The following is an 18,248-nucleotide window of genomic DNA, read 5'->3' on the forward strand; positions in this document are numbered from 1 at the left end:
AAATGTAAGGACTCGTTATCGAAACGAGTCTTTAGTGGATGCAGTATGAGCTAGGTGCATGGGTTTTATGTGAAGAGGAAATCACATCATGTCTTAGATAAAATATATGACTTAATATTATTCAGAAGAAGACAATCAAGAAAACTTAAGATATAAAGTTCTTGTAATCTTCATATATAGTAACTAGAGACAACTAATATCTGCATATTCTTCATAGTACTATATGCAAATATATATATCAGACAATAAGCTATGTTTGTTTCTTAGTACTCCACTTAATCAAAAACAGATTGTGGATCTACCACTTTCACCATGAACACAAGACAGCACACACACACACACACACACACACACACACACACACACACATATATATATATATATATATATATATATATATATGTATATATATACACTAATTTAAGACAATAACTACTAATAAAGAAAACTAAAACCAAGAACCAGTTGAAAGTCGTAACAAAAGTTACCTTTTACTAGAGGAAAATTTTGAAGTCGTAGTAAGTCAAGTTTTTGTCAAAGCCCGTATATGCTACGGGGCATATTCGTAGAAAATGCGCGGCAAAAGCCCTTTTCACTACGAATTTGGTATGTAAAGAAACCCTTTTTCTACTAGGGATTAACACTCCCAATAGTATTAAAGAAACATCTACATCATTCTGCAGACAAAAGCAATACACAAGAATCAAGAAAACCAAATACAAGAGATATAAAAACATAATTGCAAAAATAAACACTTTTTCATTGATTTATATTAATATACCCTATATACAATCTTCAACTTTCTTCAAGTCATGTGATCTTCAAATCTAACATAAAGAATTGAACTTTGTCATAGATAAAAAGAATTAAAAAAAAAAGAAAAGAAAAAAGAAACCCTATATAATCAAAATTTCATGAACTAGCTAGACAGATTTAACAGCAAGATCCCAATAATGGGAAGCACCATGATCAGCAAAGAATTTACAGACAGAAACATCACTACTACAGTGCAGGATCGAGAATTTACCGAAGCTCGGTTTCGAAACCTTTCCCTGCCAAATAACCTTAACCGAATCGAATTTCGCGCCTTTTCTCCTTAGCATAACCCTCAAACACCTCCTCGCGTATCTTACTTCTCCCTCGACGACGAGTATCCCCTTCGTAATCACGGCACATCCGCTTATTTCCGGCTGCATCACGCTCGAGCAGCAATACGAGAGATCGGGGATCTTGAATATCGACACCGCCGTCGTTCCGGCAGCGCCGCCGCCGGAAGAAATTAGCGGACGCTTCCTTCTAACTTCCTTCCGGATGATTTTTTTACTGTTCTTGAATGTGGGGTTGTCGGTTTTCATCTGCGTCGGCGCACACATCGTCTTTCCGGCCGCCTCTTCGTCGGACGGCGGCGCCGGCGGCCGAGCGGCGGCGGAAGGTGGGTTGCGGCGGACTCGTTTGCGCGATGAGATATCTTCTTCCATGTTCGTAATTTTTGACGGAGAGAAAAAGAATGAAGACGGAAGTGAGTAATTAATTAATTAAACCCACAGTTGTTATATAGGGTTAGAATATTAGATTCCCGAATCCCAATGTTTGTGTGGAGATTAAACTTGGAACCCAAGTTAGGGTTAAATAATATTTTATTATTTATAGGGCAAGTTTTTTAGACTATTTTAATTGCATAATTTGTGGGTCCCAGCCCTAAATACGAAATTATCGAATATATTTTAATGAAATCAAGTCTAAACATTATTTAAAAATACAAAAAATAAAATTATTATTTATCGAACTAACTAACTAATTATGGGTTAATGACAACCACCCTTGAGGTATGGTCAAATTACGAAAACCCTCTCATGTTTGGGTAATTACAACCACTCACCTTAACTATAGATCTTCTTACACGTCCACCATTGCGGTTTCAAATTTAGTGGAATTTTTGATATTATATGAAATATTATCACTTTTATTACTCGTTTTATCCCATTCGAACTCCACACTTTGAAGCAAGATGATCTTAATATGTGTTTTTTGGCTTGTATATATCAGATTGTGGTGCATTGAAAACTTTATTTTTACACAAAACGAGTACAAACTAGAGCACATTCCACGAAATCTAGATGATTATGTTGAATTTGACACCATAAGGGTGGAGGTGTAAGAAAAATTACAGTTGAGGGGGATAGATGTAATTATCCAAACAAGAAGGGTTTTTTCGTAAATTGACCGTTCCTCAGAAAGGTGATTGTAATTTCCCCAATAATTAATTAGTCATGAATTCATCCAATATATTATAATCTAAACTTATCCGATATAGGTAACCATACGAGCCGTTAGTGATATTTTTTTAAGGTGTAAAATTTTAATTTTTTTTCCTCTTCAAACCAATCCAAACCTACAAAATGCAAACAAAAAAAAAGAAGATAAATAAATGAAAATATTTTCAAATTTCTTGAGAATTATATTTTCTCATGCACATACAAATTTGTTAACAAATATTTAATACCAAATTATTCAAAGTTGTGGGGTGCATTTTCGATGACTTATTTTGTTTTGATTGTGCAAAGTGCTATGTATTAAAGTATTTCGAGTGTGATATGTCAAAGGAGAAGCATCAGGTGCACAACGAGGAGTTTTTTTTTCTTCATAATATGCTGTCTAATGCGTGTAATTTGTAAAACGTTTAAGATATGTGTATATACATACACGTACGATATGACGAGATAAACATCACCAGTATAGCATACAATAAAGGTCACACGAGTGACTATATGATATTTTAACGATTCGATATAACACAAAGATGTAAAAAGAGAATATACTGATTAAGCAAATTAAACTCCATATCTATATACAAACGTTTCACTAACGTATAATTTCAAACGAAAAATGTTTGATAAATGTATGTTCAGCTTGCCTAGTATAGCGCGAACCGGGTTAGTCAATTCGCTCCAAACCACACGAGTTCATCCGGTTCATGCTACACTAGGCGAGCAGAGCTCAAGTTTTGGTTTTTTTTTTTTTTTTCGTTTGGAATACGCAAATTCCTGATAAAAAAGTGTAACTTCAACTCTGTATTTTGATTATGTGGATCCATTTCATAATTGTCGTGCTTTCAAACGGAAATCATCGGAAAAACTTCACGATTTGTAAAATTTAAAAAAAAATCAGTCAAGAGAATTTGGAAAGACTTTTAAGAGGTTTAGAAAATTATGTTTGAAAATTAACAGGGGAATTAATTGAGTGCATATATATATATATATATATATAATATTTTGAATAATCAAAATCCAAAACACGAACATTTTTAATTCACTCGATACACGCGATACTCAAGCCAAAATATCATATCCATGATAGTAGTAGACAACATTTTCCAGAATAAAAGCACGACGAGGTCCACTATTATAATTTAGATTCGACAAAAAAAAAAAAAAAAAAAAAGGTCTAACGTTCGATGACAAATCAAAAAGAAACCTCGGATTCATCATCATACTCATCCCCCGAGTATTCCATAGAATCATCGTCGTCATCCAACGCGACATCCGACACCAAATCCATGTCATCATCACCACAACAACAACCTCCACAAAAATCATCGGATGATTCGTCGTCATAAACATCATCCTCCGATGTTTCGTCATCATAAATGTCATCATCCCACGTTCCATATTCGTCGTCATTGTAAACTTCATGAGTACCGAATCGACAATCGTCAATTGGGTCGCGAGGGAGCTTAAGATCTTTAATCCTTTCCGAACACAAATTTCGCAAATTACCCCACAAACGAACTTTGAAGCACCTTCTCAAATCGAGCGACTCGAGGTTCGGACAGCCTTCGAGAATCGCATTCAAGCCCTTATCCGTCATTCGATTCGAGATAAGCTGAAGGTGGACCAGTCCATGCATGCTTTTCGAAATTGCTAGCGCCTCCGCGTCGCTCACTGTGTACTTTTGCCAGTCGGTGTTCAGTTTAAACGACTTCAACAACGGGCACGATTCACCGATAGTTTCGATAGTTTTTCTACTGACGTCGGTGAATTCTAGATGCAGCTCCTCCAACAGAGGGAAATTCTTTATTGCTCCGATCAAAGAATTACGAAACATGTGGAGGCTATTTATAAGTTGAAGACGCTTGAGCTGACTAGACCTGTTATAATGCATATACGAGACGTGACGTAAGATAACATTAATGCGGGGACATGTCATAAATAATAATACAGTAGAACCTCGATAAATTAATAACCTCGATTAAATAATAGTTTCTTTCGGTCCCGACTCGTTGAAAACATGTTAAACTATTAACTCGATAATTTAATAATTTGATAAATTAATAAAATTTTCCTAGTTCCGACTGTATTAATTTATAGAGGTTTAACTGTACATCAAAGCATCTACTTGATATATAAAATAGAAGAAAAGATTAATTGGAAAATAAAGAAACAAGAAGCAGAAAGACGAAAGATTCCAAGAAAAAAAAAAACGATCGATAACTCTAACCAACCCTAATGGCATCTTTGTAATTAATTTGTTTTATTAATTACCCCATTTTTTATAATGAAATAGCAATAAAAGATCTACAAGAATCTTAATAGATAACACTAATTTCGTTTATAAATATTTCAAGATTGGTGTAACATATTTCGTATTACAAAATTTATTTTTAATATATTTTATTTTATTCCATTTTGGAATGCTATCCCGTGCAACGCACGGAAACAATTACTAGTTTTAATAACTATGTGATACAACTATTTTCATCAGAGGATCCCCTAAACATTTCTTTTAGCTTCTTCTAATGGAACCCAAGCTTAAATCACATGAAACTTCGACTCGTTTAACTCTTGATATTTTATGCACAAAGATGTTTAAATCTAGAAAACTTACGATGTGTAAAATGCAAATATATACACGATATAGAGATATGATATCTCATTATACACGATTGCAAACAAAATAAACTCGAATAATTAACTTCTCTACTGCAATAACACTTAAAAAGCAATGACACGTTATATATTTAGGAAAACAAAGCGAAATAGTAACAACTCTTGCAGCGCCTCTGAAAAAAAATTAGGATTTCTTTTTTTTTTTTTTGACGAGAGCAGAAAAAGGAAAAACAAGAAAGAAAATAAATATTTTTTAGAACTTCTTTTACTTTAATTTATGTTTCACCTTGCCAAAGGGTTGACTCGACCCTCTTAACAATATCATAATCATTAGCGGAGCCAGGATTTTAAGTGATTTTAAGTTTTGGGGTTGCATGCAGTAAAAAAAAATTATAGGCGGCCGTTAATGCTATTATACACAATTTTCTTTTTAATATTTCTACATAAAATGATAGATATTTAAGAAATGTTGGGGGCTATGGCCCCCCTAGTCCTATGCTGGCTCCGACACTCTGATCATAATCATCACGATTCATGACATCTCAATGTAATAGCAAACGTGATACTAAAGATTAAATTAGTATACAAATACAAACATAATTAATCATAAAACTCAACACATGAAAAACAAAAAAAAAAATAATTTTTTTTTGAAGAATTGAATAAAAATAATAATACCTCTGAGAAATATAGAGAAGCAAATCATCGGTAGCAAAATGCTCAATACTGAGATCAATTAATTGGCCCTGGCTGAGATCCACTGCGCGGCGGCACATCGGTTCTGTTTTGAAAGGCCTTTCCCATCCGCCGTTCGTACTTCGCATATCAACGCGCCGCCACATTGAAGGGTCCTGGCACACGCTCCGCCAGGCAGTGCACACTTTCACCGCCGTCGTCAGAATCTCGAACGGCCCCAATTTGTACAGAATCGCCGCTGTTATCTCTCGCGGCAATTCCTGCCACGGCGGCTTCGCCGCCGCTGAAGACGACGCCGCCATTGAAATTTATTTTAGGGTTTTGAGTCGGAGGATTGATATTGATACTTTCCGTTTCAATGAATTTATTTTATTTTTATTTTGCGTTTTAATGGATTTAATTAAACACGTGTTTTTTTTATAAATAAATACATTTTTCACATATTCTCGATAAATTATTGTCTTTTTTACAAATAAATACACATTTATCTAATAATATTTCAAATCAATTTTATTTTTGCAAAATTATAATTTTAAGAAAAAAAATCGGAATTTTGGTATTTTCAATATTTAATTTTTTACTTTCTCTTCATTGTTAGCAGAAACATTTGAATATATAAATTATGTAATTACTTGTTATATTCATTGTAGCCATAATATATTCTACTCAAAAAATTTACGATGTGTACAACTCACTTGCAAAAATTTATAATTTATTGCATGTCAGATTCCAAATTTATTGGTATTAACTACTATTGTAGATAAAATAAAAAATATTGGAATAAAATTTCATATTTTTTTCCATGAAATTAGAATTTTTTCAGTTATAATATAATTGAAATTTTAAAAGATTTTTGAATTTTTGTTATTGCATATTCCTCTTTATATATTAATATAATGGTTGGAAGGTTATTGTAAAGAAGAAAAAAAATGTCACATCATTAAAATCAAAGTTTTAATATTTACGGGGTAAGTGTTACAATCATCTTTACGATATCAATCATTTAATTCTCAATTACGGAAATGCTTCTTTTTAATGTTTTGTTTTCGATAATGACATAAAATTCAATTTCAAAATTTGTTCGTATACAACCCGTAGATATGAACAACGTCTTTACATAGATGTTTTATATACGATGACATTGGTTGCAAAAAAGCTCTGCGAATGTGCCTTTTTTCGTTAACTACCCTCTTTTTTTCTTTTTTTTTTTTTTTTTTTTACTTTTCACTTTCTCGTATTAGAACAAAGTTGAACCTAACAAAAATTTGTTCTACATTGCAAGTATAGAACAATTGTTCACGAAATGGTATTTTCTTGATAGAACGACATTGAAAAGACGGAGGGGGCAATCACGATGAAATAAATGCCACGTGTCAAAACGAGAATCGCCTGATGAAAATCCTAGAATTCCTTCTCGTTTTATGGCTTTGGAAAAGGGTTGATTTTCAAGAACGAGAATCTTATGATATGTTCATAGTTTCTCAGCATTAAGTGAACATTGTTCTTAATAGTGATAATGTGAAAAAAAGGAAGCTCATAAGTCATACATATCGTGGTAGACGCACGTGATAAATTGTGTATAAATATTTGCATGTGTACAGCTGCATATCACCATATGTAGCATGCAAACTTCAACTTCATAATGTTTTTGCGTTTCAGACGTGATAGAAGGAGAATAATTGGAGAGAAGAGAGAATAATTATCTCTCACGTTTATTGTGATATATATATTACATGTGTGAAACCCTAACCCTTTACACAAGGGAACTAGGAGATATACATACCAATAATACAATATTTATCTATAATATATATGTAAATAAATATATGGTTAATATAAATAAATATACGGCTAATATACCCCCGCAGTCGAAACGGGAGATGGGCGAACGTGAAGACTGGAGACGAATTCTCGAAAGAGAGGGGCCGGAAGTCCTTTGGTGAAGACGTCAGCGAACTGATGTGCGGACGGGACGTGGAGGACACGAACATGTCCCAAGGCGACTTTGTCCCGGACAAAGTGTATGTCAAGTTCCACGTGTTTGGTGCGCGCATGTTGAACCGGATTGCTCGACATATAGACAGCACTGATATAGTCGCAATAGACAATAGTTGCTTTCGTCGGTGGACAAAGTAGTTCGGTCAGGAGGTTACGTACCCATGTCGTTTCAGCAACGGCATTAGCTACAGCCCGGTATTCGGCCTCCGCACTTGAGCGAGAAATTGTCACTTGCCGTTTGGAAGACCAAGAGATAAGGTTGTCTCCTAGAAAGACACAATAGCCCGAGGTGGAGCGACGAGTGTCAGGGCATCCACCCCAATCGGCATCTGAGTACGCAAGAAGAGACATGTCTCTAGAGCGGTAGAAGTGAAGCGTGTAGTTAAGAGTGCCGCGAAGATATCGCAGGATTCTTTTGAGGGCTGCCATGTGACTTTCTTTGGGATCATGCATGAAAAGGCAGATTTGTTGCACGACATAAGAGATGTCTGGCCGTGTGAAGGTGAGATATTGAAGAGCGCCGGCAAGGCTCCGGTAGAGAGAAGGGTCGGCGACAGGGGGGCCGGAGTTGGCAGAGAGCTTTGTTTTGGTATCTGCTGGGGTGAGGCACGGGTTGCATGAAGTCATCTTAGCACGTTCAAGGATCTCCTCGGCATATTTACGTTGAGAGAGGACCATCCCTTCGGACGAGCGCGTAACAGAAATGCCAAGGAAGTAGTGTAGGGGGCCGAGGTCCTTCATAGCAAATTCTTGGTGGAGTTTGGTAATGATGGACTGAAGAGTGGCTGCGCTGGAAGCTGTCAGAACTATGTCGTCAACGTACAATAGGAGGTAAGCAACTGTAGAGCCCGTGCGATACACAAAGAGGGAGGTGTCCGATTTGCACTCGATAAATCCAAGAGAGGTGATGTAGCCGGCAAATCTCTTGTACCACGCACGTGGTGCCTGTTTGAGACCATAAAGAGCCTTTCGAAGACGACATACATGAGTGGGACGAGTAGGGTCGACAAAGCCAGGTGGTTGTTCGCAGTACACGGTTTCAGAGAGATTGCCGTGGAGGAATGCATTCTTAACGTCGAGTTGATGGACCGGCCAGGAGTGAGAGGTGGCAATGCTGAGAACTGTCCGAACAGTTGCTGGTTTGACCACCGGACTGAATGTTTCTTCGAAATCAATGCCAGGGCGTTGATCAAAACCGCGAACAACCCATCGTGCTTTATACCGTTCCAATGAACCATCAGCCTTCAATTTCTGCTTATATAACCACTTGCCACTGATAACATTAGTAGAAGAGGGGCGGGGCACAATATCCCATGTGTTATTTTTAATCAAAGCAGTATATTCCTCAAGCATGGCCATACGCCAGTTTGGATCAAGGAGGGCATGGCGATATGTAGTGGGAGTTGGGGATGAGGTAGACACGGTAAGGGAAAAGGGGATTTTGGGCTTGTGAATACCGGCCTTGCTGCGTGTCAGCATAGGATGGTTGGGTGGGGGTGAGGGAGCGGGAGGGGGAGACTGTGGTTCTGCTGGGTGTGGAGGTTCAGTCGGGTTGAGGGGCATGGGTGGAGTTGAGGGAGGACTGTCGGACGAACTGTTGGGACAGTTGGATGAGACAGTAGGTGGTTCTGTAGTGCTGTTGGACGAACTGTTGGGACAGTTGTGCGAAACAGTAGGTTGGGCAGGTGGAGGCTGAGGAAGAAGAATAAATGGGTGCATGGGTTCGGTCATATTAGAGGTGGGGGAGTTGTGGGATGAGTCGGTGGATTCAGCAAATGGAAAACGACTTTCGTCAAAGATCACATGACGGGAGATAATGATTCGACCGGTTGATCGATCGAGGCAACGATAGCCTTTGTACGAGGAGGGGTGACCAAGGTAGACACAAGGAGTAGAGCGAGGGGCGAGTTTGTGAGGAGTGGTGGCGGTTAAATTAGGATAACAGAGACAACCGAAGACACGAAGGTGAGAGTATGTGGGTTTTGATTTGTATAGGGATTCATGTGGTGTGCGATTTTGTGTGGATTTGGTAGGAAGGATGTTGATGAGATGTGTAGCCATATGAAGAGCTTCGACCCAATAGGTGGGGGGAAGGGAAGCTTGAAAGATAAGTGAGCGGATCATGTTTGTGATGGTGCGGATCATGCGTTCGGCATGTCCGTTTTGAGGGGAAGAGTGGGGACATGAGAAACGGTGTAAGATACCGTGTTTGGCAAAGTATGTTTGAAAATCTGTATTTTTGAATTCACGTCCATTATCGCATTGTAAAGCTTTAATGGGGTGCTGAAATTGTGTTTGTATAAGTTTGTGAAACTGTTGGAACAGTGAGAAAACATCGGATTTATAGTGTATGGGGAAAGTCCATGTATAGTGGGTGAAATCATCTATTAACACGAGGTAATATTTGAAACCAGAAATACTAGAGATAGGAGAGGTCCATAAATCAACATGAATAATTTCAAAAGGTGCAACGGTAATAGAATGACTAGTAAAGAAAGGTAAGCGAGAATGTTTGCCTAATTGACAAGCATTACAAAGAGACTCCCGTAGGTCTTTGGTACTAGAAATAAAATTGGAAGAAAAAAGACGAGACATGACAGGGTTTCCCGGGTGACCGAGACGACGATGCCATGTAGTAGAGGAGACAGGCGTGGTGTGAGCAAGGAGGGCGGTTGCGGATGGGATGGGAGAAGGGGCGCCAATAGGGTATAAATCACCGGAGCTATTGCACCTGAGGATGACTGCTCTGGTCCGAAGGTCCTTCACAGAAAAACCATAAGGGTCAAATTCAACTGAACAAGAGTTATCTCTAGTGAATTTTCGGACAGACACAAGGTTCTTAATGATGTGAGGAGTAACATAGACATTGGTTAGACGAAATGGGGTAGATGGTAGGATGGTGTGGCCAATTTTATGGATAGGAACAGTGGAGCCATTACCAACGATGACATGCTTGGGGAAATTATTACTAGGATTAAAAATAAAATGGAAATTACCTGAGTGAGGTGCCATGTGAGATGAGGCGCCCGTGTCCATAAACCACTGAGGTTCGCTCGATGACTGAAGAGTCAACGTGTTGAGATGAGTGGCAAGATCTGTTGGCGGTAGGGGACCACTGTTCGACGAACTGTTGGAACAGTTCACGTGCTGTTGGGGATCTTGCTGTCCAACGAAATAAGCATGAGCTGTAGGAGCATGATAATGACCAGGAGAGCTTGGGGGGGGTCCAAGAATCGATGAAGATGTCTGAGGCGTATAAGGGGCCCGCCAAGGTTGCGATTGGTTATGAAATTGATTGTAACCGTAGTGTTGCATCGGATGTCGTGACTGACCACGACCGCCACGACGATTTGTGCGACCGCCACCTCGCTGATTGCGCCAAGAACCACCACCTCGATAATTGCTGGGAGTGTTGGGCCAACTGTTGGAACTGTTCGGCCAACTGTTGGAACTGTTGGGGCGAGATGCGTAGAGAGCAGTAGGGGTTTGCTCCGGTTCAGCAATACGCTGTTCTTCCATCTGGAGTAGTGAACGTGTTTGGAGAAAAGAGGGTAACGGAGTTTGGAAGGAGATTAGATTGACAATGGTCCCGTAATGTTTTGGTAGACCGTGGAGGGTTTGGAGGACGAGTTGCTTGTCTGACACGGGGTTGCCGACGTCTGCCAAGTTGTCGGCAGTGGTTTTGAGAAGTTGACAATAGTCATGGATCGAAAGAGATCCTTTCTTGAGGGACTTGAACTGTTCTTCGAGTTGGATGGCCCGATAGTCTTCGTTGTCTGTAAAGAGAGAGGCGAGGGCCTTCCACAGATCATGAGCCTTTGCGGTTTTAGAGAGGACCATGCTTGAGAGGTCCTCGGTTATGGTGCCATAGATCCAAGATTGGAGGAGGTAATCCGCGCGTTGCCATTCGTCGGCGGAGATGTTGGTGGGCTTTGCGTTTCCGAGAAGCAGATCGGTGAGGCAGAAGCGGCCTGCGGTGATGATGAAGAAATGACTCCACTTTTGATAGTTCGGATTTTTGATATCCAGGGTTACAGGAATGAGAGCTTTGATGTTGGATATGGCATGAGCAAGATGAAAGGGGTTGGAAATCATGGTCGGTGTTGGTGTTTCGTCGGCCATGGTGGATGTAGAGCAGAAGAAAGAACGAAAAAAAAAAATTGAAGAAGGAGAGAAACGACGGCTAGGGTTTTTGGCTTGATACCATGATAGAAGGAGAATAATTGGAGAGAAGAGAGAATAATTATCTCTCACGTTTATTGTGATATATATATTACATGTGTGAAACCCTAACCCTTTACACAAGGGAACTAGGAGATATACATACCAATAATACAATATTTATCTATAATATATATGTAAATAAATATATGGTTAATATAAATAAATATACGGCTAATAAGACGCATTTTGTTTTTCGACGCCGGAGGGCACCGGCCTGTCCGAAAAATTAAATAAAAGGAAAAAAAAAAAAAAAAGGAAACAAAAACCAAAGCAAAATTTTCTACTTTCATGATTCTCATTCCATAAGATAAAAAAAAGTAACTAAAAATAGATAAACAAAATTGGCTTTTATATATATATATATATATATATATATATATATATATATATATATATATATATATATATATATATATATATATATATATATATATATATATATATATATATATATATATATATATATATATATATATATTGCATTAGTAACCTGAACATCATCATCAAGACAAATAGTTGATCAGACAAAAAGAAAAAGAAAAAGAAAAGATGGAGAGAAGAGAAGGAGATGAAGAAGTTGGTTGGGGTTGTCCGCAGAAGGATGACGTGGCGCAAGTTGGAGGACGAGCAATCTTACATGCCAGACTCACCATCTTACTTGCTTTGCTGCAGGTATTATTTATTTATTATTTCCTTTTTTTTTCAACATTAATATTTCTATTCAATATTTTTTTTAATTTTTCTTTTTTGTTTTTGCTGTGATATCAATCAGGTGATGTTGATATGCTTCACATTGATTAGGATTTTGAGGATTTTGAGTGGGGGTGGTGACTCAGTGAGTCGATGAAAGTACAGGGCGGTGACTCAGTGAGTGGGGGCGGTGACTCATGTAAAGTTTCACTTTTTTTTTTTTTTTTTTTTTTTTTTTTTTTTTTTTTTTTTATGGATGGATTAATTACCATTGGTTTTTCATAATTAATTTAAACATTATATTACACGACCTTATTGTTAGGAATGGCTATATATTTATTTATTTATTTTTACTTTCTTTCCTTCTCACGTTTTTCTTAAATGTTATGCTACATTCGATGAAATACATTGAGAGATAATGCACCTTTGATCCATGTTTAATAACATACACTCATGTGTATGTGTGTTAAATGGATAATTATTTTCAAGGTTGTAAAAAACGATAATCCACCTTTAATAACATACACTCATGTGTATGTGCGTTAAATGGATAGTAATTTCCAAGGTTGTAAAAAACGATAATCCACATTTAATAACATACACTCATGTGTATGTGTGCTAAATGGATAGTTATTTCCAAGGTTGTAAAAAACGATAATCGGGTCGGTCAGGCACCGACTCACGATTATCGGTGCGGCGTAATTAATCGGTGATAAATTGGAAATAAATTGGTTTTTAAAATTTAATATAATATATTTCTAGATATTATTTATAAATACTCCAAACATATATAAAAAGATATTTAAACATAGGTATATCTCCATCGTGTATATATATAATAAAAGTTTAATAATTTTAAGATTATAATACATAAATATCTTAATAAAATATAAATAAAAAAGTAATTTTTTTGAATTTACATTTATTCTTAAACATTCCTGGATATATCATTAGTTCTTTAACAATAACAATTAACATAAACATAATAAAGCATAAACTCATATTTTTTTTATTAAAATCCCAATTTTTATTTTAAATTATAAAGCAAAAAAAAAAAAAAAACCAACTTTTGCCACTGAGTTTGACCCGCCTTTACGGTTTGATCGCTTAAAACCGCTTCACAGGCAAAAAACCGTTTTTTCATACTTTTACACTAAAATCGTAAAGATTTTGGACCGCCTCGGCCAATTATTAGAACACTGGTTATTTCTATATATAATATATATGGTGCAAAATCATCAAGACTAACATCTCATAGATCCTCTTATAGACCATGATGTATGTAGTACAGAAACTTCAACTTCCTAACGTTTTCCCGTTTCGGAAACGTTTCATGTCGAAAACTCGAAGACACCTGCCTGTCACGGACTTGTTCCCTTAATAAAGAACCGTGCGGCCTTAGCTTCTTCTCGCCCCTCGCGATAGCTAAGTCAGCATCTCCCGAATGTGTTGCGAATACTTCGAATACTTAAGTGATGGAAACGAAGAAGGAAAATAAGAAGACAAGAGAATAAGAAAGTACTGCTTGAGTGCTTATTGTATTTCTTGGATTTTTGTTGGATGATTATAAATGAGGACCCTACCTCTATTTATACAAGACCACCTCCTCAATGGACGGTGGAGATCGATATGATCTAACGGTTGGGAGTGGAATACTCCAAAGAATCCCTAAAATGTCTCTACCTACCTCCACCTACCTCTACCTACCTCTATACATTTGGGCCAACTTGGGCCTAACCCTATTTGGGCTAAGTCTTGGTCTTCCTAACCTCCCCAACCCAAGGGAAACTGGCAAGGGGTTGGTTCAAAACTAGCGGGCCGTGACATCCTCCCCCGCCTAATCCGGCGACGTCCTCGTTGCCTCGAACAAGTGGAGACGATCTTGAAATTTCCACAAGTCTTCCTTCGTCTCCCACGTTGCCTCGGACTCGGGTAATCCCTTCCATTTGATGAGGTATTGAATGCTCGGTGGAACTCCCATGTGTCGCTTCAATAGTCGGCCGAGCACTTCCTCGATCTCCTTATCGTATGACTTAGTCATGATGGGTGGTGCTCGGTGCGACTCTCCTCGGCTCGGGTCTTCCTTGTCTTCGTGATAAGGCTTCAACATACTCACATGGAAGACCGGATGAATTTTCAAAGAACTTGGAAGTTCTAGGCGATACGAAACTTTACCGACCTTGGCGATCACCGAGAATGGTCCTTCGTACCTTCGCACAAGTCCCTTGTGCATGCTCCGCAATGCCTTGAATTGTTGGGGTAATAGTTTCACCATCACTTGGGCCCCAACGTCGAACTCCCGTGGTCGCCGTTTGCCGTCCGCCCATTTCTTCATTCGTCGCCTAGCCTTCTCAAGGCACGCCCGGGCTAAGTCGGCTTGTTCCTCCCACGACTTAGCCACCTTCAATGCTCCGGGACTTCTTCCATCGGTTGCCGTAGCCAAAGTGTGCGGCGTATGCGGTTGTTGTCCCGTTGCAAGTTCGAATGGACTCCTCCCCGTGGCTTTACTCCGTTGCAAGTTGTAAGAGAACTGAGCCATGTCGAGGAGCTTCGCCCAATCTTTTTGATTGGCTCCCACGAAGTGCCGTAAGTAGCACTCGAGTAGGGCGTTCACTCTCTCCGTTTGCCCGTCGGTTTGGGGGTGAAAACTCGTCGAGAAGCAAAGCTCGGACCCCAAAAGTTTGAAACGCTCCCTCCATAATCGCCCCGTGAAGCGTGGGTCTCGGTCGCTTATGATGCTCCTCGGTAGTCCCCAATATTTGACGACGTTCTTGAAAAAGAACCGGGCTGCCACCTCCGCGGTGCAATCCCTCGGGCAAGTTATGAACGTCCCGTACTTTGAAAAGCGATCTACCACCACCATGATAGATCCGGCCCCCTCGGACTTCGGCAAGGCGCTAATGAAGTCCATTGAGATCGACTCCCATGGTCGCTCGGGGATTGGGAGTGGCTCAAGTAACCCTGTCGGCTGTTTATTCTCCACCTTGTCTTGTTGGCACACAAGACAAGTCTTCACATATGCATCGACACTGTCCCGCATGTGAGGCCAAAAGTAGGCTGTCTCGAGCAACGCCATTGTCCGTCTTCGGCCCGGATGCCCCGCCCACTTGGTGTCGTGGCATTCCCTTATGAGGTCCTTCCTCAGGCTGCCTCACTTCGGAACGAAGAGTCGCTGTCCCTTCGTGTAGAGTAGGCCGTCCTCTACCCAAAATTGCCTCGTCTTGCCCTCCTTGACGAATCGAATTAGCTCCTTGGCCATTGGATCATGTTCGAGCCCTTCTCAGATCATGTCGGCCAAGTTCCCCCTTGTCGAGCTAATGGCTGCGAGTTCGGCTTTTCTACTCAAAGCATCGGCTACAACGTTTGCCTTCGATGGTCGGGTCTTCCCCGTCTCGACCAACTCATTAAGTTGCTTCCGGATTTCCTCGGGCTCCGGCGGTGACATGCCATAGGGAGCCATGGCGGGTGGTTTGGCTCCCGGCTCCAACTCGATGGCATGATCCACCTCCCTCCTAGGTGGATGTTTGTCGGGTAAAGTTGGTGGCATCACATCTTGGTTGGCCTCCAAGACGGTTTGGATGATCGGTGGCACGTCCTCCTCTTTGTTGACGGGTGGGTTGTCCTCCTTTAAAGCGACTAAGAATGTTGGCTCGCCCCGTCGAACTCCCTTGGCAACTTGCGTGGCCGACAGTTGCCTTGGTTGCGTGCTTTCTTCCTTAGTGGTGCCGGTGGTGGCCGGCACCATGCAAGGTTTCCCCTTCTCTAAGATACAAACTGAATTAAAACAAGGCATCGGGATAGCCATTACCTTGCGGAAGAAATCCATGCCTAGCACCACCTTGAAGTCATCCATCGGTGCTACCGAAAAATCCATTTGGCCATTCCAAGTGCCTAAGTGTAGCTCCGCGTCTTGTGCTACACCGTTGAGCGGTTGTGTCTTAGCGTTAACGGCCTTGAGCCAACCGTCTCGTCTGGTCCACCGTAGGCCAACCCTCTTGGCCTCTTCCTCGGTGATAAAGTTGTGGGTCGCTCCCGTGTCCACCATCACCTTTGCTGGGGTACCGTTGATGCGGGCCTCCACGTACATCAGCCCCTTGCTTGATGTTGCCGGCATCGGATTAGCCTTTAAGGCGTTCAGAAGTTGGAGCGATCCCATGTTGCCTAGCCCCTCGTTTGTACCTTGCTCGGCATCTTGTTGTAAGAGTGCCGACAATGACCCCATCTTGGGACATTGACTCATCGTGTGCGGCCCCTTGCACATGAAGCATCCTCCCTTAGGCACAAACGACCTCTTCTTCTCTTCAAGTTGTTGGTGTGAGGATGGCTTGTCTCCTCCCCTCGAGGTTGACGCTTGCCTTGGGTCTCGGTTGTCTCGATGGTCCCGACTATGATTGTCCTGTCTCTCTTCTCCGCCTTTAGTCGGGTTCCACTTCTCTTTTCGCCACGAATCTCTCGGTTGATACTCGGTTAAAGACTCGGCGGCGGCAATAGCTTCATCGACGGATTTGATGTCTCGTCGGTGGAGTTCTTGCTTGGCCCAGCCTTGTAACCCATCGGTGAAGTGGAAAAGGAGATCCTCCTCGGAAAGGTTGGGAATTTGAAGGGTGAGGGTGGTGAACTCCTTCACGTACTCGCGGATTGAACTTCGTTGCTTGAGTTCCCTCAACTTCCTTCGAGCCTCATAGACGACGTTCTCTGGGTAGAAGTGTCGCTTGAGTTCCCTCTTGAACTCTTCCCAAGTATCGATTCGGCAAATGCCTTTCTCGATATCGGCGTGCTTTCTACGCCACCACAACATAGCCGTATCGGAAAGATAAAGGGAAGTAGTTCTTACCTTAGTCGTCTCGTCGACTAGACCGATACCCTCGGAATTTTGGTCCATCCTCCATAGGAAGTTCTCAACTTCCTTGGCGTCCCTTACGCCGTTGAATCCCGTTGGCTTCGGGCAGTCCACCCTTGGACTCGAAGTAGCACCAACGCTACCGTTAGCGGCGGCCTTTTTGCACAAGGCCAAGTCGTCGCGCATCCCCTGGATGCTCTCTTGGAGGGATTGGATGATGGCCTCCAATCGATCCAACCGTTCCTCCCGCAACGTCTCATTGTCCCTAAACAAATCAAGTTGCTCGGCGACGTGATTCTCCAACACCTCCGTATCGTGCTCGAGCTTCTCGAATCGTTCGCTAAGCTCCGCTATGGCGACGTTATTCTCGAGCCTCTCAAGTCTTTCGCCATGATCCGTTAGCACGGCCTCATTAACGGTACTCTCCCAACGAGCCTTGCTGTGGTCCCTCTTCTTCTTGTTGTTTACTTGGGCCTCCCTGCCACGTCCCTCGGTTACGTACGAAATATCTTCAACGTTCGCCATCGTTGAGAATTCGATCAACACAAAGCCCTTAGCCGGGCTCTGATACCACTTGTCACGGACTTGTTCCCTTAACAAAGAACCGTGCGGCTTTAGCTTCTTCTCGCCCCTCGCGATAGCTAAGTCAGCCTCTCCCGAATGTGTTGCGAATACTTAAGTGATGGAAACGAAGAAGGAAATTAAGAAGACAAGAGAATAAGAAAGTACTGCTTGAGTGCTTATTGTATTTCTTGGATTTTTGTTGGATGATTACAAATGAGGAACCTACATCTATTTATACAAGACCACCTCCTCAATGGACGGTGGAGATCGATATGATCTAACGGTTGGGAGTGGAACACTCCAAAGAATCCCTAAAATGTCTCTACCTACCTCCACCTACCTCTACCTAC

At 40.8% G+C, this 18,248-nt stretch overlaps 3 protein-coding genes across 3 annotated transcripts; all 3 read right to left on the reverse strand.

The window, feature by feature from the left end:
* Positions 1-3,286: 3,286 nt before the first annotated feature.
* LOC105972491 (putative F-box/LRR-repeat protein 9) lies at positions 3,287-5,937 on the reverse strand. Its single transcript, XM_012997452.2, has 2 exons — positions 5,565-5,937; positions 3,287-4,147 (listed from the first exon to the last, which is right to left on the reverse strand). Exons 1-2 carry the CDS (start codon positions 5,882-5,884, stop codon positions 3,463-3,465), a joined length of 1,005 nt encoding a protein of 334 aa, XP_012852906.1. The 5' UTR covers positions 5,885-5,937; the 3' UTR covers positions 3,287-3,462.
* Positions 5,938-10,034: 4,097 nt separating this feature from the next.
* On the reverse strand, positions 10,035-11,975 carry LOC148771482 (uncharacterized). Its single transcript, XM_088815375.1, has 2 exons — positions 10,577-11,975; positions 10,035-10,340 (listed from the first exon to the last, which is right to left on the reverse strand). The coding sequence occupies exons 1-2, from the start codon at positions 11,700-11,702 to the stop codon at positions 10,303-10,305; spliced, it is 1,164 nt and encodes a 387-aa protein (XP_088671501.1). The 5' UTR covers positions 11,703-11,975; the 3' UTR covers positions 10,035-10,302.
* A 3,799-nt stretch (positions 11,976-15,774) lies between these two features.
* On the reverse strand, positions 15,775-17,859 carry LOC105972488 (uncharacterized). Its single transcript, XM_012997450.2, has one exon. The coding sequence runs from the start codon at positions 17,857-17,859 to the stop codon at positions 15,775-15,777; it is 2,085 nt and encodes a 694-aa protein (XP_012852904.2).
* Between the last annotated feature and the right edge of the window lie 389 nt (positions 17,860-18,248).

This window comes from Erythranthe guttata, chromosome 3, assembly GCF_056151865.1.
Source record: "Erythranthe guttata isolate IM_541 chromosome 3, IM_541, whole genome shotgun sequence".
Taxonomy (NCBI): domain Eukaryota; kingdom Viridiplantae; phylum Streptophyta; class Magnoliopsida; order Lamiales; family Phrymaceae; genus Erythranthe; species Erythranthe guttata.